The 25,525-nt window shown below is 38.6% G+C and overlaps 1 protein-coding gene across 4 annotated transcripts in view; it reads right to left on the bottom strand.

Annotated features, from left to right (window-relative positions):
- The window catches only part of LOC113906361 (complement factor H), a 385,541-nt gene that overhangs the window by 347,613 nt on the left and 12,403 nt on the right, over nucleotides 1-25,525 (bottom strand). For all 4 annotated transcript variants that reach the window (XM_027564388.1, XM_027564387.1, XM_027564385.1 and 1 more), the window contains exons 2-7: nucleotides 21,474-21,659; nucleotides 21,029-21,134; nucleotides 18,025-18,101; nucleotides 13,166-13,357; nucleotides 7,651-7,821; nucleotides 2,725-2,898 (exon numbers count right to left, since the gene is read on the bottom strand). In XM_027564388.1, the coding sequence (XP_027420189.1) occupies nucleotides 2,725-2,898; nucleotides 7,651-7,821; nucleotides 13,166-13,357; nucleotides 18,025-18,101; nucleotides 21,029-21,134; nucleotides 21,474-21,659 (906 nt within the window). The remainder of the gene's footprint in view (nucleotides 1-2,724; nucleotides 2,899-7,650; nucleotides 7,822-13,165; nucleotides 13,358-18,024; nucleotides 18,102-21,028; nucleotides 21,135-21,473; nucleotides 21,660-25,525) is intronic.

A 25,525-nucleotide genomic window follows, 5' to 3' on the forward strand; every position in this document is an offset into this window, starting at 1 on the left:
TTTTTGGAGATTAGAACATTGTCTCTTCATCCTTGAATTTTACAAATTTCATCATGTATGTTAAAATATGTGTATCTTTCAATAATTCTATGTTGGGCAAGTTTGAGTCTTTGTATTTGCAAGAACCAAGTGAAAAGAACTCAATTAGCTTTGTCATTATGTTGTAGAGGAGAGATTTGAGTTCTGATGATCTGATTTCAGAACTAGTACATTTATCATTTTGATGCATCATAGAATATGAATACAGTAAAATAATCCTCTGACACTCACTTCCAAAAGGTACACAAAGAGGGCATAATTAAAAGTAAGCATCATTACTATCACTGGCCTGAGCTATTTTCCTCCTCTCTTTTATTTGGGCACATGTGAATCTGTCTTTGTCTCTCTAACCAGATCATTTATTGAAGCACATATAATAGTCCACTATAGTTGGAATGGCATTGACTTTGTCAGGACTCAGAACAGCCTCATTCTTCTCTTACGCTCTATCAACCCAGGTTCAGGTCTCATGAGCAGGCTTGGCTGTCCATCATAATGTTGGCTCAGATTGATCTTAACATTGATGAAAAGTATTCACCAAGTTTTAAAGTGTTTCTAGTCTTTCTGTACCTCTGCAACTTACTCCAAAGATCCAGGCCCAGGATCTTATAATTTTTAAATTTAAGTTTTAAATTTCATGTTATTAGGTCCAACCTCACACATGGGAGTCATTCTGAGGGATGAATCTGTCCTAATATAGGTTCACTATCACCGCTTGTGTATCATTCCAGATGCATCTCCTTTGCAGCATTAAACTAGCTGATGATACACAAGAGGAAAGGAACAGGCCTGAGAACAAAGTCCTGCATCTGATAATCAGCTCATGTAATGAAATTATGAATATTGATAAACTATTTAAATAGTTTCCTCATGTTGTCCACAAGAACTTCACAAGGTCCCTTGTGGGATAACCTTGTTGTGATATAAATAGAATTGGGTTGATCTACCATTTTTAAAGGGCTTCCCTATGGCTCATTGGTGAAGAATCCATCTGCAATGCAGCAGACACAGGAGATGCAGGTTTCATCTGTGGGTCAGAAAGATTCCCCTGGACAAGGAAATGGCAACCCACTGCAGTATTCTTGCCTGGAGAATTCCACAGACTGAGGATCCTGGTAGGCTATAGTCCAAAGGATCACAAAAAGTTGTACATGATTGAGCGACTAAGCACACAGCACCATTTTCATAAATCCATCTTAAACAAGATTAAATATTTTTCCTAAAATTCTTATGCAGATTAAAATCTGTTTCATACTGCTCATACCTTCATTTTAATGGAACTTATGCTTTGAAAATTCATTTTAAATGTATGCTTGGAATTACCATTAAGGTCACTGAACTGTTTTATATCATTACAGTTTTTCTTTCATGGAATAACTGGTTTAAGTATGCTGAAATTTTACAGTGTACTGTTAGAAAGAAGAAGATTGTTTAGAGGCAACTTAGAGGAAGTTGAGGAGTAAAGGAAGCATCCCCAGAAAATACTCTGTTCAGCTGACCTGATGTTTTTCTATATTTTACGGTTTTAGGAAAGTCCACAACGCCTTCCACAATCCTCTCTTCAAACAGAACCTAAGTACTCACCACTGAGTGTGCAGGACTTAGTGTCCATTTCTAAAGAATACACATGACTGACACACACTGTGTGACCAAGTCATACCTGGTGTGGAGGCTTCCTCCTCCCTCTCTGGGGTCACTGCCCCTGAGGAAAGGTAGCTGTCTCTCAAGTGATCTGCAGAGACGCCCAGCTGGTCAGGTACTGAGGCCTCCCCACAAAGCCAGGACAGTGAGCCAACTTGGAAGCAAAGCCTCCAGCCCAGCTGAGCCTCCAGGTGACAGTGGCCCAGGTCAATATCCTGACTGCCACCCATGCACAGTGATTCAGAACCAGACAGTGAAGGCCCTTCTTCATTCCTGACCCACAGGAGCTCTAAGAATATGGAAGGGTGTTGTCCTAAGCCAAAACGTTTTCTGGGAAATGTGTTAATTTTACTATGTATCCAATACAATGGCTTCCCAGTGAGCCCAAGTGGGAAAGAAGCCGCCTGCCAATGCAGGAGACATAGTACATGCAGGTTTCAATCCCTGAGTTGAGAAGAACACCTGGAAGAAGGCACTCCAGCATTCTTGCCTGGAAAATCCCATGGACAGCGAAGCCTGGTGGGCTACAGTCCATAGGGTGGCAAAGAGTCAGACATGACTGAGCAATTTAGCATGCATTCACGCAGGCATCTAAAACAATAGGTGCTATGTGATGTTATTTTTACTTAATGGCTTAGATCCAGTATTACAATTATTTTGCATGCTAATTCACTTCAGTCATGTCTCGTTCTTTGTGATCACCTGTGGACTATATCCTGCCAAGCTTCTCTGCCCATGGGATTGTCCAGCCAAGAACAGTGGAGTAGGTTGTTAGAGATTTATATATTCAAAAACACAGCCATATTTTATCTTTGAGTGGCAAAAACGTAAAGAGTTTTTAGTTTACAAAAATGTTTTTATTCCTTATTAGAATTGCCTACTTCAAGAAGCAAATAATGCCTCTAAAAGCCCCAAATTACCATACACAGTAGGGCAGATACTTGGATTTGCCCTACTGCGTAGGGCATGGTGCCCCACTGTTGTGTGTTTACGAGAAATAAATTTCACAATTAAGAAGAAGGTCAAGATATGAATGGAACATACAGGCACATCTCGGAACAGGTACCCAGCCATCTCTGGTACACGTTGCATCAGTTCCACGGATCTCAGGAAAAAAACCCTTTTTACACTCATAAGTGATTTTATCTTGACCTCTGTATTTGCTTAATTCAGGTCTGTACACACCGTTTGGAATACGAGGAGGATCACATGTTATTTCTGAAAAGACAAAAGGTATGTTCACAATATAGAAATCACATCCATTAAAATAATCAATTATATAAAAATACAAAAGTGGATGTTATTAATTTGTTCTTCGTACAGCACAAAAGTCAGTAAAATGAGCACAGCCTCATACCCCTCCTGCTGTATCACTTACATTTCCCTTCATTGTGTTTCTCATCTGATGTATCTGTACCCTCAGTACTCTTGAACTCTCTTTCTCCACAGTCAACACACTCTTCATGATATTCCACATCTGGCAAAGAATTCATGATGTATCACTTCAGCTATTCTTTCCACTTTCTGCAAGTTTCTCGGCTTCTGTATTTCTCACAAGTACTGCTGGAAAATATTCTCCTCCCTCCAGACACTTGTTGCAATAGCACACCCTGTCCTTTTGAAGTAGACTTAAATACAGGGATTGCATAGGGCAATGAAATGAATGTGGAAGTAATGTTTTCCTTTAGGGAGGGAGGAAGTTGAAAAAGTCATTGAATTTTCATGTTCTCTTTCCCACAGCTACAGTGATTAAAGAAGAACATGGAAGGTCATATCTCCATTCCCTGATTCTGACAATTAAAATAAGGAGGAGGGTCCCTCCCGATCTATGTTTTCTGGGAAATTTGTTAATTAAGACTATATATCTAATACAATGGGCTTCCCAGTTGGCACAAGTGGTAAGGAATCTACCTGCCAAGGCAAGAGACATAGCAGATGCAGATTCCAATGAAGGCTGGAAGTGAGCATACATAGAAAATAAACTTTAGTTTTTTAAGCCACTAAGATTTTGGAATACATTATTTTTATTGTAATAAAATAACCTAATCCAGGTTTCAAAACTCCTCTTTCACATAAAGACTCAGGTAAAAGGTGTCTATCATAAATACTGAGCTCCACCATTGTAGGCAAGAAGAGGACATCAGTCAGTTCAGTCCCTCAGTTGTGTCCAACTCTTTGCAACCCCATGAACTGCAGCACACCAGGCCTTCCTGTTCATCACCAACTCCCAGAGTTCACTCAAACTCACGTCCATCGAGTCAGGGATGCCATCCAAGCATCTCATCCTCTGTTGTCCCCTATTCCTCCTTCCCCCAATCCCTCCCAGCATCACAGTCTTTTCCAATGAGTCAACTCTTCCCATGAGGTGGCCAAAGTACTGGACTTTCAGCTTTAGCATCATTCCTTCCAAAGAACACCCAGGACTGATCTCCTTCAGAATGGACTGGTTCGATCTCCTTGCAGTCCAAGGGACTCTCAAGAGTCTTATCCAACACCACAGTTCAAAAGCATCAATTCTTCGGCGCTCAGCTTTCTTCACAGTACAACTCTCACATCCATACATGACTACTAGAAAACCATAGCCTTGACTAGATGAACTTTTGTTGGTAAAGTAATGTCACTGCTTTTGAATATGCTATCTAGGTTGGTCATAACTTTCCTTCCAAGGAGTAAGTGTCTTCTAATTTCATGGCTGCAATCACCATCTGCAGTGATTTTGGAGCCCAAAAAAATAAAGTTAGCCACTGTTTCCCCATCTATTTGCCATGAAGTGCTGGGACCAGAAGCCATGGTCTTCGTTTTCTGAATGTTGAGCTTTAAGTCTACTTTTGCACGCTCCTCTTTCACTTTCATCAAGAGGCTTTTTAGTTCCTCTTCACTTTCTGCCATAAGGGTGGTGTCATCTGCATATCTGGGGTTATTGATAATTCTCCTGGCAATCTTGATTCCAGCTTGTGTTTCTTCCAGCCCAGCGTTTCTCATGATGTACTCTGCATATAAGTTAAATAAGCAGGGTCACAATATACTGCCTTGACGTACTCCTTTTCCTATTTGGAACCAGTCTGTTGTTCCATGTCCAGTTGTAACTGTTGCTTCCTGACCTGCATAGGTTTCTCAAGAGGCAGGTCAGGTGGTCTGGTATTCCCATCTCTTTCAGAATTTTCCACAGTTTATTGTGATCCACACAGTCAAAGGCTTTGGCATAGTCAATAAAGCAGAAATAGATGTTTTTCTGGAACTCTCTTGCTTTCTCCATGATCCAGCGGAGGTTGGCAATTTGATCTCTGGTTCCTCTGCCTTTTCTAAAATCAGCTTGAACATCTGGAAGTTCACAGTTCACATATTGCTGAAGCCTGGCTTGGAGAATTTTGAGCCTTACTTTACTAGCATGTGAGATGAGTGCAATTGTGTGGTAGTTTGAGCATTCTTTGGCATTGCCTTTCTTTGGGATTAGAATGAAAACTGATCTTTTCCAGTCCTGTGGCCACTGCTGAGTTTTCCATATTTGCTGGCATAGTGAGTGCAGCACTTTCACAGCATCATCTTTCAGGATTTAAAATAGCTCAACTGGAATTCCTTCACCTCCACTAGCTTTGTTTGTAGTGATGCTTTCTAAGGCCCACTTGACTTCACATTCCAGGGTGTCTGGCTCTAGGTGAGTGATCACACCATCATGATTATCTTGGTTGTGAAGATCTTTTTTGTATAGTTTTTCTGTGTGTTCTTGCCACCTCTTCTTTCCACTTCTGTTAGATCCATACCACTTCTGTCCTTTATCAAGGCCATTTTGCCTGAAATGTTCCCTTGGTATCTCTAATTTTCTTGAAGAGATCGCCAGTCTTTCCCATTCTGTTGTTTTCCTCTATTTCTTTGCATTGATCACTGAGGAAGGCTTTCTTATCTCTCCTTGCTCTTCTTTGGAACTCTGCATTCAGATGCTTTATCTTTCCTTTTCTCCTTTGCTTTTCGCTTCTCTTCATGGTTATTTCTAAGGCCTCCCCAAACAGCCATTTTGCTTTTTTGAATTTCTTTTCCATGGGGATGGTCCTGATCCCTGTCTCCTGTACAATGTCACGAAACTCAGTCCATAGTTCATCAGGCACTCTATCAGATCTAGTCCCTTAAATCTATTTCTCACTTCCACTGTATAATCATAAGGGATTTGATTTCAATCATACCTTAATGGTCTAGTGGTTTTCCCTACTTTCTTCAATTTAAGTCTGAATTTGGCAATAAGGAGTTCATGATCTGAGCCACAGTCAGCCCCGGTCTTGTTTTTGCTGACTGTATAGAGCTTCTTCATCTTTGGCTGCAAAGAATATAATCAATCTGATTTCAGTGTTGACCATCTGGTGATGTCCATGTGTAGAGTCTTCTCTTGTGTTGTTGGAAGAGGCTGTTAGCTATGACCAGTGCGTTCTCTTGGCAAAACTCTATTAGCCTTTGCCCTGAAGTAGCCATAGACAATACATGTAAGGAATGGGCATGTCTCTATTCCAATAAGTCTTAGTTTACAAAAAGGAACAGGCTGGATTTGACCTGGCACTGTGGCGTGAACCAGACATGGGACAACAAACTGGTTCAAATTTGAGAAAGGAGTTCATCAAGGCTATATATTGTCACCGTGCTTATTTAACTTCTATACAGAGTACATCATGTGAAATGCTGGACTGGATGAATCACAAGCTGGCATCAAGTTTGCCAGGAGAAATATCAACAACCTCAGATATGCAGACGATAGCACCCTAATGGCAGAACACAAAGAGGAACTAAAGAGCCTCTTGATGAAAGTGAAAGAGGAGAGTAAAAAAGCTGGCTTAAAATTCAACATTCAAAAAACTGAGATCATGCCAATCGGTCCCATCATTTCATGGCAAATAGAGGAGAAAAACTGGAAGCAGTGGCAGAATTTATAGTCTTAGGCTCCAAAATCACTGCAGATGGTGACTGCAGCCATGAAATTAAAAGACGCTTACTCCTTCAAAGAACAGTTATGACAAACCTAGGCAGCATATTAAAAATCAGAGACATTACTTTGCCAACAGAGGTCTGTCTAGTCAATGCTATGGTTTTTCCTGTAGTCATATACGGATGAGAGAGTTGGACCATAAAGAAAGCTGAGCACCAAATAACTGATGCTTTCAAACTGTGGTGCTGGAGAAGACTCTTGAGAGACTCTTGAGTAGCAAGGAGATCAAACCAGTCAATCCTAAAGGAAATCAACCCAAATCCACCCTGAATATTCATTGGAAGGACTGAAGCTGAAGCTGAAGCTCCAATGCTTTGGCCATCTGATGCAAAGAGCTGACTCACTAGAAAAGACTCTGATGCTGAGAAAGATTGAAGGTGGGGGGAGAAGGGAACAACAGAGGATGAGATGGTTGAATGGCATCACTAACTCAATAGACATGAGTCAGAGCAAACTCTGGGAGATAGTGAAGGACAGGGAAACCTGGCATGCTGCCGTTTATGGGGTTGCAAAGAGTCAGACACAACTTCATGACTGCACAACAACTGTGTGTACACAACAATAGTGTGCTACCCCTTGACATAGTCCTTTCTGATTTATAAAGTTCTACTCAGTCATTTATATCAACTTTGCTAGTAGACAACAAGGATCAATTTGCAATAATCTTTTTTTTTTTTAAGTCATGCTTTCTAGGTGGCTCAGTGGTAAAGAATCCAATGGAGGAGACAGAGGTTCAGTCCCTAGGTCAGGAAGATCCCCTGGAGAAGGGAGTGACAATCCATGCCAGTATTGTTTCCTGGGAAATCCCAAGGACAGAGGAGCCTGGCGGGCTACAGTCCATAGGATCTCAAACGAGTCAGACATGACTTCAACTAAACAACAATAAATAAACATCAATACTCCATTTTCAGAAAAAATAAACTGCTTAATGGTAAGGAGTATTTGAGTTAAAGCAACTGGTAAAATATACAGCAAAAGATATAAAAGAAATGTAACATTACCTATACAAGTAGGAGCTGGAGTCCATCCAGATTTAGTGCATATTGTATCTCCTCTCTGACCATATTCAAAACCGGCTGCACATCTGTATTGAACTCGTTCATTTGCCTTATAAGTTGCCTTTGGAAGTACAGCTTGTCCATTTAAAATGACTGGTGTTTTGCAGAAAATTTCTAAACAAAAGGGATTAAATTCCAAAATGTCCATTATATGTCAAAGTACTGTGTCCCAGACATAAGTTATATAAAGATAAAACTTTTGTTTCCATTCCATTAAGTAAGTTAGGCCACCAAACAAAGTCCTGTTTTGACCTGAATGCTTGATGAATAATTTATCAGTTGTTTTTAACATTCATTTTGGAAGAAAGTTAAAATTCTCATTTAAATCTTGTTGCTGATTTATTTAGGGGGATAAATTAGTCTTCTTGAAGTAAATAATGTCTAGTAACTTCATCAGCTATATATATAAAACTGAATACCAAAGTAGTTTCATTGTGATTTATGTAAAACAGCCTATTCATATATATCCTGGTTTTCCATATATTTTGCTTTATTTTAGATTAATGTTATATAAAGAAGATGCTTGTTGTAACTTAAGCATTTTATATATTATAGTATTTTGAATGAATCTGAACATCAATTTCTAGAGCTGTGGGAAATTACATCAAAAGGATGTTTACCCATTTGGTATTGCTAAATATTTATGTTGCCTCCTGTCCTTCATTTGTAGAAAGCTAGAAAACATCATGTACTTAATGCCTTTCTTTTTTTTTTCAACTTTTTCTAGGCTTGGTTTTTATTTTTATTTTTCCTAATTTTTATTGGTGTTTATTTGCTTTACAGTGCTGTGTTAGTTTCTACTGTACAGCACAGTTAATGAACTATATGTATACACATATCCTTTCTTTTTGGATTTCCTTTCCGTTTGTGTCTCCACAGAGCACTGAGTTCCCTGCGCTATACAGTAGGTTCTCATTCATTTTCTATTTTATACATAGTATCAATAACATCTCTATATATGTCAATCCCAGGCTTACAATTCATCCCACTCCCCCTTCCCCCTTGGTATCCATACGTTTGTTCTCTACATCTGTGTCTCTGTTTCACCTTTGTAAATAAGATCATCTCTACCAATTTTTTCAGATTCTACATATATGTGTTAATACACAATAGTTGATTTTCTTTCTGACTTACTTCACTCCATATGACAGTGCATAGGCCTCTTCTACATATATCATTTTTTAAAAGCTTTTTATAAAAATTTTCAAACATAAAAGTAGCAAAAATATGTGATCTCAATTCCAAATCATTTAACCTTGCTTTAAAAAAATAATAATTAGCAATACATAATGAACTTTTCTCATATCATTCAATATTCTTATACCAAATAATGTTTCCAGTTGTACTGCTGAGGCACTTAATAAGTGTTCTGCTGCTGCCAAGGCGCTTCAGCGGTGTCCGACTCTGTGCAACCCCATAGACGGCAGCCCACCAGGCTCTGCCCTCCCTGGGATTCTCCAGGCAAGAACACTGGAGTGGGTTGCCATTTCCTTCTCCAAATAAGTGTTCTAACACTTGCATATATTGGGAAAGTAAAAATCAATATATTCAAGAAGAATATATGTGTTTTTTGAGGGAAAACATTCTCATGGAAATAATTTACATAGAAATAACTACAGAATTTTTTTTTTAATATGAAGCTGTATCACAGATATTACATTCAACTTGCATGAACTCATGTAGTTTTGCTATGTAATTAAAATACCATATTTTTTTTAAAGTAGGTCAAATTTGATACATAATTTCAGTGAATGACTTGTAAAAATTATATATTTTTTGTTATTGATAATAGAGTAATTATTAACAAAATACTTTATCAAAGACATTAATTTAAATCATGGTATTGCATTTCCAAAAAGCAACTGACCAGCTCTTGTGATTGCCATCCCTTCAAGTTTCTGTCAAAAACAAACAAACAAACAAAAGGTGGCCATTATCTTTCACAATGCCCTCTCTCAAACAATTTCCCCTGGGATTCCAGCAACAGGAACCAGTTTTCCAGATTCTATTCTCCCTTCATCTCAATCTTTTCTTTCCTGTTCGCAACTTAATGATATTTTTCCTGTCACTTCAGTATTCCACTTAAAATGCTTCATTGATTCCCAAACTAGTCTGCATAAAAGCCTAATCCTTCAGCATGGTGTGTGCCACCCCTCAGAACCTTGGACTGCTCATATTCACTCTATCACTAACTTCCTCTCTGCCTGCATCCTACGTTAAGGCCCCTGAGAAAAATGGGAACAAGGGGCTTCATGCTCAAAGAGGCCTCAAAGCCACTGCCCCTTCCTCTCCATCTGACTGGTTTGCTTTTCCCTGCCTCAATCCATCTAAAGATTCTCATTCTTCCTTTAAGACATGTTTTGCATCAGTCATTTCTGATAGATTTCACTAACCACAGAAACGTATGCAAAAAATAAACCCCACCCATGATCCTCTAGAGCTTCCCTGTTGGCTCAGTTGGTAAAGAACCTGCCTGCAATGCAGGAGACCCAAGTTGGATCCTGGGTCAGAAAGATTCCCTGGAGAACAGAATGTCAACCCACTCCAGTATTCTTGCCTGGAAATCCCATGGACAGAGGAGCCTACTGGCTACAGTCCATGAGGTTGCAAGAGTCAGACACAACTCAGCAACTAAATCTCAAGTCCCACCACATGATCTCTAGAGCATATGTAACTGCTACACTGCATATAAATATGTTCATCTTTATTAACTCAAAATAGTTTTGTAAAAAGGACTTTCTAGGAAGAACACTTCTCTTTGCGTCTCACTGTAGGACAGACTAAACTAAGAAAATGTAAATAATGTGGGGATATTAGATAATGTTAAAAAATATATGGTAGAAATTTCTCCCAAACAAGTATTGGTAAAAAAAAAAATGTATGGTAATTTTAAATAAATTGGACATAATACATTATGACAAAAGCAAATATCATCATGAGGTTCTCAAGGGAACATTTCACACAAAGATAGGCACAATAAAAGAGAAAAACAGGAAGGACCTAACAGAAGCAGAAGAGATTAAGAAGAGGTGGCAAGAATACACAGAAGAATTGTACAAAAAAGATCTCAATGACCCAGATAACCACAATTGTGTGGTAACTCACCCATAGTCAGAAATCCTGGAATGTGAAGTCAAGTGGGCCTTAGGAAGCCTTGCTACAAACAAAACTAGTGGAGGTGATGGAATTCCAGCTGACCTATTTCAAATCCTGAAAGATAATGCTGTTGAAGTGCTGCACTCAATATGCCAGCAACTTGGAAAACTCAGGAGTGGCACAAGACCAGAAAAGTTCAGCTTTCATTCTAATCCCAAAGAAGGGCAATGCCAAAGAATGTTCAAGCTACCACACAATTGCACTCATTCACATGCAAACAAGGTAATACTCAAAATCCTTCAAGCTAAGTTTCAATAATTGAACCAAGAACCCCTAGATGTACAGCTAGATTTAGAAAAAGCAGAGAAGCCAGAGATCAAATCACCAACATCTGCTGAATCATAGAAAAAGAAAGGGAACTCCAGAAAAAACATCTATTTCTGCTTCATTGACTATTCTAAAGCCTTCGACTGTGTGGATCACAACAAACTGTGGAAAATTCTTCAAAAGTTGGGAACGCCTGACCATCTTACCTGCCTCCTGGGAAACCAGTATGCAGGACAAGAAGCAATAGTTAGAACTGGACATGGAACAACTGACTGGTTCAAAATTGAGAAAGGAGTATGTCAAGGCTGTATACTCTCACCCTGCTAATTTAACTTACATGCTGAGTACATTATGCAAACTGCTGGGCTGGATGAAACAAGCTAGAATCAAGATTGCTGGGAGAAATATCAACAACCTCAGATACATAGATGATATCACTATAATGGCAGAAAGCAAAGAGGAACTAAAGAACCTCTTGAGGAAAGTGAGAGAGGAGAGTGAAAAAGCTGGCTTAAAACTCAGCATTCAAATAATGAAGATCATGGCATATAGTCCCATCATTTCATGGCAAATAGATGGGGGAAAGGTGGAAACTGTCAGATTTCATTTTCTTGGGCTCCAAAATCACTGCAGAGGGTGACTGCAGCCATGAAATTAAAAGGCTCTTGCTACTTGGAAGAAAAGCTATGACAAACCTAGGCAATGTATTAAAAAGCAGAATCATCACTTTGCCAAAAAGAAGGTCTGTAATGCCAAAATTATGATGTTTTCCACTAGTCATGAATGGATGTGAGAGTTGGACAACAAAAGCCTGAGTGCCAAAGAACTGATGCTTTCAAACTGTGGTGCTAGAAGACTCTTGACAGTCCCTTGGACTGCAAGGAAATCAAACCAGTCAATCCTAAAGGAAATCAGTCCTGAATATTCATTGGAAGGACTGATGCCAATGCTGATGCTCCAATACTTTGGCCACCTGATGCAAAGAGCCAACTCATTGGGACAAACCTCTGATGCTGGGGAAAATTTAGGGCAGGAAGAAAACGGGGCAACAGAGGATGAGATGACTGGATGGCATCACTGACTCAATGGTCATGTGTTTGAGCAAACTCTGGGACATAGTGAAGGACAGGGAAGCCTGGTGCATTGCAATTCATGGGGTTGCAAAGAGTTGGACACTACTGAGCAACTGAACAACAACAAAATCATCATATTGGTCATGAGGCCAAGGTCAGCAGTATTATGACTGAAGAAATGCTGGCTTACAGTACTATAGAACTTCTTTTTAAAGACAAAAATTTATTTAGTGGATTCAATTCAGATCAGCAATATTTATACTAAACTTCCAGTGCAAGTATAAAACAGGGCCACTTTTAGAAGTGTTATTCAAAGACAGAATGTCATCATGATACATCAGTAGAGATAAACTTTGAATGTTTAGTTTTTCAAATATAAAATGACCTTTTAGAGTTTTAATATTAAAACTTGTAGCAGAAATGCTTAAAATTTTACTTTAGTCATGAGTCAACTACACTTTAATTATGGTTATGAGAATGGACTTTAGTGTCATATAACCTAGGTTTGAGAGAAGGCAATGGCACCCCACTCCAGTACTCTTGCCTGGAGAATCCCAAGGACGGGGGAGCCTGGTGGGCTGCCATCCATTGGGTCGCACAGAGTCAGACACAACTGAAGCAACTTAGCAGCAGCAGCAGCAGCTACCTAGGTTTGAATCTTACCTCTACCATATACAGCATGATCATTTTGGACATGCAATTTAATTTCTTTGCACCATGATTTCCTCAATTATGAAACAGAGATGAACACAGTACATAAATCACATGGTCATTTGGAAGGTTAAATAGATGACACTTGTAAACAGTTTAGATCACCTACTGTAAAGTAGTAAGTGCTGAATAATTAGTATTTTTCAAATCCTATAGGATGCACAGTGTTTTGAAAGGTATATTTTCATGAAAAAACAAACTAAACTCATGCAATTAATCAAATCAACAGTAAGTGAGTAAGTTTATCTTACCTACACATTTTGGTGTTTCTGCACTCCAAACACCACCTGCTGAGCAATGTATTTGTTTGGGTCCATCCAGCATGTAGCCTGAATTACACTCAAACTGTACCACTTGTCCATAGGTATATTCTTGGTCTGGTTCCAGGGCATCACTGAAAATTTTCCCATTCTCTGGTTCTGTCACTGGTAAACACTTAACAACTGAAAAAATAAACATAACTTCCTCTAATGAAATTGGAAAACTTTAAAAACTTATCATGAAAAAATGAGTATATATAAATTTGACATGTATATATAACCAACAGCAAGATTACTTTTTTAAAGATGTGTTTATTTGCTAAAACTGTTAGCCAGAAATAAATTCTACTAAGTGAAAACAAAGAAAAACACTAATAGTAGTAAGCTTATCTCTGATTCTTTCCTGAGGGAGTAAGCAAAAAACACTATTACCTTGAGTTTTGTAATGAAAGTGTATATATTTTCACTTTCATTTTTAATGAAAGTGTATATATTTTCCATGAACAGTATGGGAAGGCAAAAAGACAGGATACTGAAAGATGAATTCCCCCAGTCAGTAGGTACCCAATATGGTACTGGAGATCAGTGGAGAAATAACTCCAGAAAGAATGAAGGGACAGAGCCAAAGCAAAAACAGCACCCAGCTGTGGATGTGACTGGTGATAGTAACAAGGTCCAATGCTATAAAGAGCAATATTGCATAGGAACCTGGAATGTCAGGTCCATGAATCAAGGAAAACTGGAAGTGGTCAAATAGGAGATGCCAAGAGTCAACGTCGACATTCTAGGAATCAGCCAACTAAAATGGATGGGAATGGGTGAATTTAACTCAGATGACTATTATATTTATTACTGTGGGCAGGAAACCCTTAGAAAAAATGGAATAGCAAACATAGTCAACAAAAGGGTCTGAAATGCAGTACTTGGATGCAATCTCAAAAACAACAGAATGATCTCTGTTCATTTCCAAGGCAAACCATTCAATATCACAGTAATCAAAGTCTATGCCCCAATCAGTAATGCTGAAGAAGCTGAAGTTAAATGGTTCTATGAAGACCTACAAGACCTTCTAGAACAAACACCCCAAAAAGATGGCCTTTTCATTATAGGACTGGAACGCAAAAGTAGGAAGTCAAGAAACAACTGGAGTAGCAGGCAAATTTGGCCTTGGACACAGAATGAAGCAGGGAAAAGGCTAATAGAGTTTTGCCAAGAGAATACACTGGTCATGTTTGCACACCCTCTTCCAACAACACAAGAGAAGACTCTACACATGGACATCACCAGATGGCCAGCACTGAAATCAGATTGATTATATTATTTGCAGCCAAAGATGGAGAAGCTCTATGCAGTCAGCAAAAACAAAAACGGGATTGACTGTGGCTAAGATCATGAACTCCTTATTGCCAAATGCAGACTTAAACTGAAGAAAGTAAGGAAAACCACTAGACCATTCAGGTATGACCTAAATCAAATGCCTTATGATTATACAGTGGAAGTGAGAATAGATTTAAGGATTAGATCTGATAGACACATAGTGCCTAATGAACTATGGATGGAGGTTCATGACATTGTATAGGAGACAGGGATCAGGACCATTCCCAAGAAAAAGAAATGCAAAAAAGCAAAATGGCTGTCTGAGGCGGCCTTACAAATAGCTTTGAAAAGAAGAGAAGCCAAAAGCAAAGGAGAAAAGGAAAAATATACCCATTTAAATGCAGAGTTCCAAAGAAGAGCAAGGAGAGATAAGAAAGCCTTCTTCAGTGACCAGTGCAAAGAAATAGAGGAAAATAATAGAATGGAAAGACTAGAGATCTTTTAAAGAAAATTAGAGATACCAAGGGAACATTTCATGCAAAGATGGGCTCAATAAAGTACAGAAATGGTATGGACCTAACAGAAGGAGAAGATATTAAGAAGAGGTGGCAAGAATACACAGAAGAACTGTACAAAAAAGGTCTTCATGACCCAGAATCACAATGGTATGATCACTCACCTAGAGCCAACATCCTGGAATGGGAAGTCAAGTGGGCCTTAGAAAGCATCACTATGAAGAAAGATAGTGGAGGTGCTGGAATTCCAGTTGAGCTATTTCAAATCCTAAAAGATGATGCTGTGAAAGTGCTGCACTGAATATGCCAGCAAATTTGGAAAATTCACAGTGGCCACAGGACTGGAAAAGGTTAGTTTTTATTCCAATCCCAAAGAAAGGCAATGCCAAAGAATGCTCAAACTACCACACAATTGCACTCATCTCACATGCTAGCAAAGTAATGTTCAAAATTCTCCAAGTCAGTCTTCAGCAATACGTGAACTGTGAACTTCCAAATGTTCAAGCTGGTTTTAGAAAAGGCAGAGGAACCAGAGATCAAATTGCCAACATCCGCTGGATCATCGAAAAAGCAAGAGAGCTCCGGAAAAACATCTATTTCTGCTTTATTGACTATGCCATAGTCTTTGACTGTGTGAATCACAACAAACTGTGGAAAATTCTTCAACAGATGGGAATACCAGACCACCTGACCTGCCTCTTGAGAAATCCATATGTAGGTCAGGAAGCAACAGTTAGAACTGGACATGGAACAACAGACTGGTTCCAAATGGGAAAGGAGTACGACAAGGTTGTATATTGTCACCCTTTTTATTTAACTTACATGCAGAGTACATCATGAGAAACCTTGGGCTGGATGAAGCAAAAACTGGAATCAAGATTGCTGGGAGAAACATCAATAACCTCAGATATACAGATGACACCACCATTATGGCAGACAGTGAAGAAGAACTAAAAAGCCTCTGGATGAAAATGAAAGAGGAGAGTGAAAAAGTTGGCTTAAAGCTCAACATTCAGAAAACTAAGATCATGGCATCCAGTCCCATCACTTCATGGGAAATAGATGGGGAAACAGTGGCTGACTTTTTGGGGGGCTTCGAAATCACTGCAGATGGTGACTGCAGCCATGAAATTAAAAGATGCTTACACCTTGGAAGTAAAGTTACGACCAACCTAGATAGCATATTAAAAAGCAGAGACATTACTTTGCTGACAAAGATCCATCTAGTCAAGGCTATGGTTTTTCCAGTGGTCCTGTATGGATGTGAGAGTTGGAGTGTGAAGAAAGCTGAGCACCGAAGAACTGATGCTTTTGAACTGTGGTGTTGGAGAAGACTCTTGAGAGTCCCTTGGACTAAAAGGAGATTCAACCAGTCCATCCTAAAGGAGATCAGTCCTGGGTGTTCATTGAAAGGACTGATGTTGAAGCTGAAACTCCAGTACTTTGGCCACCTGATGCGAAGAGCTGACTCATTTGAAAAGACCCTGATGCTGAGAAAGATTGAGGGCAGGAGGAGAAGGGGATGACAGAGGATGAGACGGTTGGATGGCATCACTGACTCAATGGAGATGAGTTTGAGTAAACTCCAGGAGCTGGTGATGGACAGGGAGGCCTGACGTGCTGCAGTCCATGGGGTTGCAGAGTCAGACACAACTGAGCGGCTGAACTGAATTGAACTGATACATTTCAGTTCATTCATTTCATTCATATTTCTTACATAATTGAGAAATATAAAGTTGGAGATAAATAAAAAATTTCCGTTTAAGTCTCACAATAATACAAAGCTGTATTCCTAAAAGGTGTAAAAGCAAACTTTCTGAATATATGTACTTCAATAAATAAATAGTCTTTAATTTTTCTTCTTCTATATCAAAATAACTAGAGCACTTTTTTTATTTTCCTTATTATTTTCCAGTATCCCTTAGGTTTAAGATAGTCAACCTTTATTTTAGAATAGAATCTCCCAGGATGCTTGTTAAATGGAAACTCTGTGGCTAGCTCCCTGCCCTATCACCCAAGGAACACTGATTCAGTCGATCTTTATGATTCAAAAATTTCAGTTTTTAAGAAGCACTCCAGATTATTCCAATATGGATGTTCCCTAGAACATTTATCCCCTTCCTCTCATTTCTGTTGATGAACGATCTCCCACTCTTTTTCAGAAAACGGGAATTTTGAGTGATCACTGTTTTTCTTTCCTTCTTCCTCTGCCTCTGTCTTTTTCTCTCTTTCCTCCCTTCCACTCTCTCTGTCTTGCATTTACCTCTTCTTTTTCCTCTCTACTTACTCATCACCATTCAACTAGGAAAAGCTATTTTCATGATGACAACAGATTATTCTTTCTATTTTATATTGGAGTACAGTCAGTTAACAATGTTGTGATAGTTTCAGGTGGACAGCAAAGGGACTCTTATTTTCATGATGACTACAGACTGTAATCAGTGGTTTAAAATCGGTGAACAGGATGTGCAAATTTTCCATTCTGTTTGCTTTATGGATCAGTAAGAAAGGGCAGAGCTCTTCCTTAGTTTCTGGCTCTTTTCAGTAAACTAAAACCATAGGAAAACTCCCTGTGTCAGGCAGGAGGAAGGAGACGTTTAAACTATGTTCTCCAGTTAAGCTTTTAACTGAGATCCTTGCATTGGGGTGGTTATTTGGCTGTGTACTCCTTCATTAATAAAGCTGAAACTCTCATCTTCATTTTAATGTGATATGTGTGTTATTCCCAGTGGTTAGAATCCAAAAGGAAAAACAAAACTTAGATTTTTTTTTCTAGTCTGTAATACTTGGACTATTAAATTAGATGAACCTGTATTTATATTTGGTTATTGAAACACTTAACAACATAGCAATAAAAGATTAGATCCAACTCTGTACTATAGTAGAATCCACAAAAATAATTTGAGTAAGAAATATTTAATTATAGACTTTAAGAATATTTAATATAAGACATTTCCCCCAAAGATTCATATTTTAAATATATGCTTTAATATACTTGTAAATTAGTTCTACATCTACCTTCACATATGGGAATATCATTGGTCCATCCATTTGTGTCACATTCACGGAAATTCATCTCACCCACCATCTGATACCTAAAAATCAAAATTAACAGAATTGTGAGCTGATGTGTGTTTATGTGCAGTTTTAAGTTTGATACCATTTCAAATATCCAGAAACTCTAGAGGAAAACTATTAATAGGAGCACATGCTTCCCTCCCTCCTCAGGAAAGGCTCTTAATTAAGCCCTCAGGTGCATGGACTTGCATTATCAAAATTCTTGGTTCGTGACACAAACTCATTACTGTTTCATGCCCTTTTATTTTTCCAGTTGAGTCAGTTAATGAGGTACACTTAACAATGTAATAAGCTCCATGAACTATCACGAAAACCAAAGATAAAAACATGAGATCATGATAAAAGCAGTAAACAACAGTTCACTGTATGTTACCCCAGTCCACTCTTTTTCCATATTTCTATCCATAGTCCTACCCTCCACGTTTGTGATATTTTCTGGACACTTTGTGCTTTTTTTTTTTTTTTTTTTTACATTATCAAGGACAGCGCTATAAATAATAGTTTGGTGTGGCTTATTGTCAGCACTTGTCTCCATCTCCCATCTCCATCCTGGAGATGCTTTCCAGAGTATGGTCACCAAGTCAAGCCCGTTTACATAAGTCATTCAGTGTGAAATTATACTAACTCATCAAGCCTGAGCTTCAAACCAAAGATGCTGTAGTTGCACAGGGAACTATGCTCAATGTCATGTGGCAGCCTGAATGGGAGGGGAGTTTGGGGAGAATGGATACATGTATGTGTATGGCTGAGTTCCTTTGCTGTGCACTTGAAACTATCACAACATTGTTAATGGCTATATTCCAATACAAAATACTGCTGCTGCTGCTGCTAAGTCGCGTCAGTCATGTCCGAATCTGTACTACCCCATAGACAGCACCCCACCAGGCTCCTCTGTCCCTGGGATTCTCCAGGCAAGAATACTGGAGTGGGTTGCCATTTCCTTCTCCAATGCATGCATGCATGGTAAGTCGCTTCAGTCGTGTCTGGCTCTTTGCAACCCCATGGAGGGCAGCCCACCAGGCTGCCCTGTCCATGGGATTCTCCAGGCAAGAATACTGGAGCGGATTGCCATTTCCTTCTCCATACGAAATACAAAGTTTTTTTTTTTTTGTTTTTTTTTTAAAGAATCCTTCTCAAATTTATTACATTTGACAATTGGAAGCAAAAAAAAATTTTTTTTACTCAAAAAATAAATAAGGAAAGGCATTTTGATAACCACAAGCTAGAGAATTTGGAGGGGGGGGGGGGGGAAGGCCTCTTTTAAACTTCTGAAGAATTGTACCTGAACAAACATTTCCTTTGACCCTGAATGAGAGTTGTTCTGCTAGTTGGACAAGTAAAAAAACTCTCTCCTTCAAAAAAATACTTTGCCTTCTTGGATTGGGGCTGATTTGTTCCTAATTCTCTAAGGGAAGAAATCGTTTCAGTAGAGTAAATGAAAGTCACGGTAACTTGAACTAAAACTTTTACTCTGTGCCCCTGTCACACGAAGGAACAAGATAATTGGTTGTCAAATGTTCTTCTCTGGCTCCTTTATTGGCTCCGCCTAATAACAGAGGAACATTTCCTGCTAACTATTTTCCACCAGGGACCCAGTCATTCGCCCAAACCTCTCTCCGGAGTTGGGCGAAATTCTACACAAATCCTCCTATTGCCACCGGCTAACCCCGGAAATTCAAATTTCTGGGGAATGAAAATAGAAGCTGGGGAATAAATCTAACCTTATTTCCCCTCCGCGCTAAGTTTCCTTTACCAGGCTCACAGGGTCCCACATACCGAAGCCACAGAGCCAGCCCTCCAGACGGCGTTCGCAGCTCAAAATGGCCGCCCGGGCGCCTCAGCCTGGGACCCTGTGCTGATGCCGCGCTGCCCACTGCGCTCTGGAACCTGAGCCCGGCGCTGCCCCGCCCGCGGGAATCCACCCCCCACCGCCCCCGCCCCGGCCCCGCGTTCCCCACTGAGGAGACCCTGAGAAGCCACCCTGCTTGCTCATAGCCTGCCGTACTTATTTCTCCCACCAAGTCTGTGATGCGCTTGCTATGTTTCTGCTTTTATAACTGAGGAAATTGGAGTAAAGAGCTATTTTCTAAAAATACGTATAGTTATTAAGTGGTAGCGTTTTGGAATACGGGCTTACTTCAAAGCCTAAGCTCTAAAATATTCTACTGCCTCAAATCAAGAAATAAATGGGGAGTGAATAATGATTCCACTTTGTGGAATAAGCAATTCCACAAGTTAATTTCTCCACCCTGTGTATATTTATGTAGTATAAAAGTACAATGATCCAGTTTTCCTATATATAAAACTTTCTTCAAAACAAGGTGCTGGGAGTCACAAGAAAGAAAGCACTGAGGAAGTCACAACACACGGTTAAGAATAGCTGAGTTGTGGGAATCCAGCAGGTGCTTAGAAGGCACAAAGTTACTCTTCTGAGCATAGCAGCATTTTTGGTCTGCGTGATAAGCGTAATTTACGGATTGTGGAAACTTAAAGAATGATAGTTATTATTTCAGTGTTCAGTTAGTCTGATTTCTCATAAATTGTATAAAGTTTTATCAAAATAGATCCACATTCTCTAATTTTGTTACCATTCCCACTGCCCCTGAGATATGGAATTCTCATTCTGCACATAATAGGATGCAGTGAGGACTCATTGCAGAGAATTTTTGTTTAAATGTGTACAACTTTCCCACTCTCCTGTAACTATACTCTACCAGAGTAATTATAATTTATTTTAATTTTTCAATGTTGAAGAGATGATCATATTATCCAAATATAATCATTTTCATTATAGTTTACATTTTCAGATTACTTGTATGTTACTTATAAAAATGCTGATAGAAAAATATAATAACCTTAAACACATAAATAAGGTCAGTTTCTATTTACTCTTTCCAGTATGAAAGATCTGAATTATAAACTGCTCTTTCTGTTGATGACATACCCCTCATCACACGTATAAACAACCTTTGCACCATATTCAAACTGATTTCCTTCCGCAAGATGGAAAGAACCAAATGGAGTGTCTCCAGGGTGTGCACAGGGCTTTTCTAAAATGAAAAAGAAAAAGAATATGATGTTAGCATGTAGCACAGCAAGTAACAATTTACATAGGAGTTCAAGAAGAGGGATATCTGATATTGTTTTAGAGTACAGAATTGAAAATATAGAAAAGTGAAAAATGCCAAAGTTATCTGTATGCTTTTTTTTTAATTTTGGAAGATGACAACCCCTTTTTTAAGAATGATGAGGATATATTGCTTTGTATTTAAATGACACTAGCAATAGAATTCAGCCAGTATTGCCATAATAGCATTTATTAAATATTTATTAATTAAATAGTTTTTTCACAACTTTTCACAGGTTTCACAAAAGTAGGAATTACTTACTCCGACATATCCTCGATGGATGAAGAGACACCCATTTTCCACCCCTGCACATCATTACAATACTCCCCAGAGTTCTGTATCCAGGGCGGCATTTGTATGTAGCCTGAGTGCCCTCTTGATATGTTTGTTCAGTCCAAGAACCTGACAGGATTTCTGTTTCTTTTCTGGGAGGGGGTTCTTTGCAGTCTACAAAAAAAAAAAAAAAGGTGTTTAAATACAATGAAAAATGCAGTATTTTCAGGTTATTTTTGCTTTAAAGAAAACCTATACAGGTCCATCCAATGTAAGTCTTAATATATATTTTTTACCTTAAAAAATTAAATCTATATAGATTTGTAAGAATAACTTTCAAGATAAATAGTTACACTTTACTATATTATTTTTAAGTGATACACTGAATTCTATAATTCTGCTCTTTTCTAAGGGCTTCCCTGGTAGTTTAGCTGCTAAAGAATCCACCTGCAATTCAGGAGAACCTGGTTCAATTCCTGGGTTGGGAAGATCCCCTTGGAGAAAGAATAGGCTACCCACTCCAGTATTCTTGGGCTTCACTGGTGACTCAGACGGTAAAGAATTCGCTGCAATGTGGGAGACCTGGGTTCAGTTCCTGGGTTGGGATGATCCCCTGGAGGAGGGCATAGCAACCCACTCCATAGTCTTATCTGGAGAGTCCCCATGGACAGAGGAGCCTAATGGGCTACAGTCCATGGGGTCACAGAGTTGGACACAACTGAGAGATTAAGCACAGCACAGCACATTCTTTCTCAAATTCAGGAAATATTAGGCACTATTCTAAGGTTTGAAGAAACAACAATGGATATGGAGACAAAGTGTTGTCACTCTAGTAAGGAAGTTATTGAATATGTATTCAAAGAGATGACATATCTAGGTGTCTGAAATCTTCATCAAGATCTTGTACAGTCTGCTCTACCACCTATTATATATAATCTCTTGAACCTCAGTAACCTTGGGGCTGGAGCAGTCAAGTGTATGTGTAAATGTGATTGACAATCTCAAATTGAAACCCACTCTGGCACTCTAGCAATTAGAAACCACTGAAGATAAAAAGGAATAAAATCAAATCCCTAGTTTTCTCAGAAAACTGTCATTAGGAAACTCATGAATTCAGGAAATAAATTGTAAAAAGTATACACATATTAGAATGTTTTTAATTAAAATTCTATTTATGAAGATTTAATCTATACAAAATTCAAAGGAAAATTATCTGCAAAAGTATTTGTCACACAAAAGCACTTCTTGCAATAACAAAAGCACTGACACAACCAAAAGAAAAATACAGGAGAATGATAGAACATTTTCTTAAGAATGGCTGATAACATAACCATTACTAAAATCAAAGACATCACAATTAAGTGTAAGTGATGTTTTTGGACAAATTTCAATGACAAAAATGTAAAGGGAATGACACCTGATTTTGTAGAAAAAGAAATGTTATAAATATATTAAATAAAATTAGAGGTATAGATGACTAAAGCAATTTGATAAAGAATCTTAAAAATGCTCATGTAAATTAAAGAATTTCAAACAGAAAAAAGATCCTAAAGCAATAATGAAAGTTTTTCTAAGATTCTTATGTACAAGATGCTTATTCCAACATTTTCATAGTGGAAAAAATAAGATATGTTAATGTGAATATTGTCATATTGTGGTACATTCACTGAGGAAATATTTTATGGTTTTTGAAAATTGTGTTTTGGGGAATATTTAATAATATGGCTAAATGTTAGCATAAGAGTAAGGGAGAAGGTATTATATACTTTTTGTTTCTAATAAAGATATACTATAGTGATCAAGGATCAGAATGGTAAGTACTTAAAGCTGACTTTTCAGCAACAGTAATGGAAACCAGAAGTTGTTAACTTATCACTTCTATGTGCATAAAGCAATAATTGTCTACTTAGAATTCGACATAAAGGAACAATTTTTTTAAGGTTCAAGATTTCAATTAATAGAATGTGAGAGAATTTGCTTTATAGATTCACATTAAGGGAAAATGAAATATGTACTTTAGAAAAAGGAAAACTATCTCAGGTATAAGGTTTGTAATGAAAGAAAAACAAAAACAGTACCTAAACAAATAAGTCTAAGAGAATACCAACTGTGAAACAATAAAACTGTAGTCTTATATAATTTAAAATACATATATACTCATACACACATACATATACATAAAATACAGGACAACCATGTGTTAACTGACAGAAGAGAACAGAAAATGAAGGATATAACTTGAAAGATAACAATGTCCAGAGGAATGAAGAGATATGAATCAGCTGTGATAGCTTTGATGAGGAGTCAGCGTGACTGGGCATCCATCCTCAGTTAGTTAAACCAACACTAATCTAGGTACTGCTGAGAAGCTACATGTTTAGATATAATCCTAAACACTTAATTTTAAACAAGCTGATTATCCTGGATAACTGGTGTGAGCCTGATTAAATCACTTGAATGGCTTTTAAAGCAGCACTGAACCTGATCCAAAAGAGAGAAGAAACTGTACTGCAGACTCAGCTTCCTTACCTGTGCTCCGCCCTTTCTGACAGCCAGCCCTATGAAGTTTAGACCTGCTTACCCACAGTGCAGGCTTCCCTGGTGTTTCCAAGGTAAAGAATCTGCCTGCTGCTGCTGCTGCTAAGTCGCTTCAATCGTGTCCGGCTCTGTGAGACCCCATAGACGGCAGCCCACTAGGCTCCCCTGTCCCTGGGATTCTCCAGGCAAGAACACTGGAGTGGCTTGCCATTTCCTTCTCCAATGCATGAAAGTGAAAAAAATAAAGTGAAGTCGCTCAGTCATGTTCAACTCCTAGCGTCCCCATGGACTGCAGCCCACCAGGCCCCTCCGTCCATGGGATTTGCCAGGCAAGAGTATTGGAGTGGGTTGCCATTGCCTTCTCTGATCTGCCTGCTAATGCAGGAAATGTGGGTTTGATCCCTGATCTGGGAAGATCCCATAGAGAAGGAAATAGCAATTCATAAAAGACTCTGAAATGCAGTACTTGGATGCAATCTCAAAAATAACAGACTGATCTCTGATCGTTTCCAAGGCAAACCATACAATATCACAGTAATACAAGTCTATGCCCTGACCAGTAATGCTGAAGAGGCTGAAGTTGAATGGTTCAATGAAGACCTACAAGACCTTCTAGAAGTAACACCCAAAAAAGATGTCCTTTTCATTATAGGGGACTGGAATGCAAAAGTACCAGGTCAAGAAACACCTGGAGTAACAGGCAAATTTGTCCTTGGAATACAGAATGAAGCAGGGAAAAGGCTAATAGAGTTTTTCCAAGAGAATGCACTGGTCATAGCAAACACCCTCTTCCAACAATACAAGAGAAGACTCTACACATGGACATCACCAGATGGTCAACACCTAAATCAGATTGATTATATTCTTTGCAGCCAAAGATGGAGAAGCTCTATACACTCAGCAAAAACAAGACTGGGATTGACTGTGGCTCAAATCATGAACTGCTTATTGTCAAATTCAGACTTAAATTGAAGAAAGTAGGAAAAAACCATGAGACCATTCAGGTATGACCTAAATCAAATCCCTTACAATTATACAGTGGAAGTGAGAAATAGATTTAAGGGATTATATATGACAGAGTGCCTGAAGAACTATGGACAGAGGTTGGTGACTTTGTACAGGAGACAAGGATCAAGACCACCCCCAAGAAAAAGAAATGCAAAAAAGCAAAATGGCTGTCTGAGGAGGCCTTACAAATAGCTTTGAGAGGAAGAGAAGCCAAAAGTAAGGGAGAAAAGGAAACATATACCCATTTGAATGCAGAGTTCTAAAGAATAGCAAGGAGAGATAAGAAAGACTTTCTCAGTGATCAGTGAAAAGAAACAGAGGAAAACAATAGAATGAGAAAGACTAGCTATCTCTTCAAGAAAATCAGAGATACCAAGGGAACATTTCATGCAAAGGTGAGCACAATAAAGGACAGAAATGGTATGGACCTAACAGAAGCAGAAGATATTAAGAAGAGGTGGCAAGAATACACCAAAGAACTATACAAAAAAAAT

The sequence above is a fragment of the Bos indicus x Bos taurus genome, chromosome 16 (assembly GCF_003369695.1).
Source record: "Bos indicus x Bos taurus breed Angus x Brahman F1 hybrid chromosome 16, Bos_hybrid_MaternalHap_v2.0, whole genome shotgun sequence".
Lineage (NCBI taxonomy): Eukaryota > Metazoa > Chordata > Mammalia > Artiodactyla > Bovidae > Bos > Bos indicus x Bos taurus.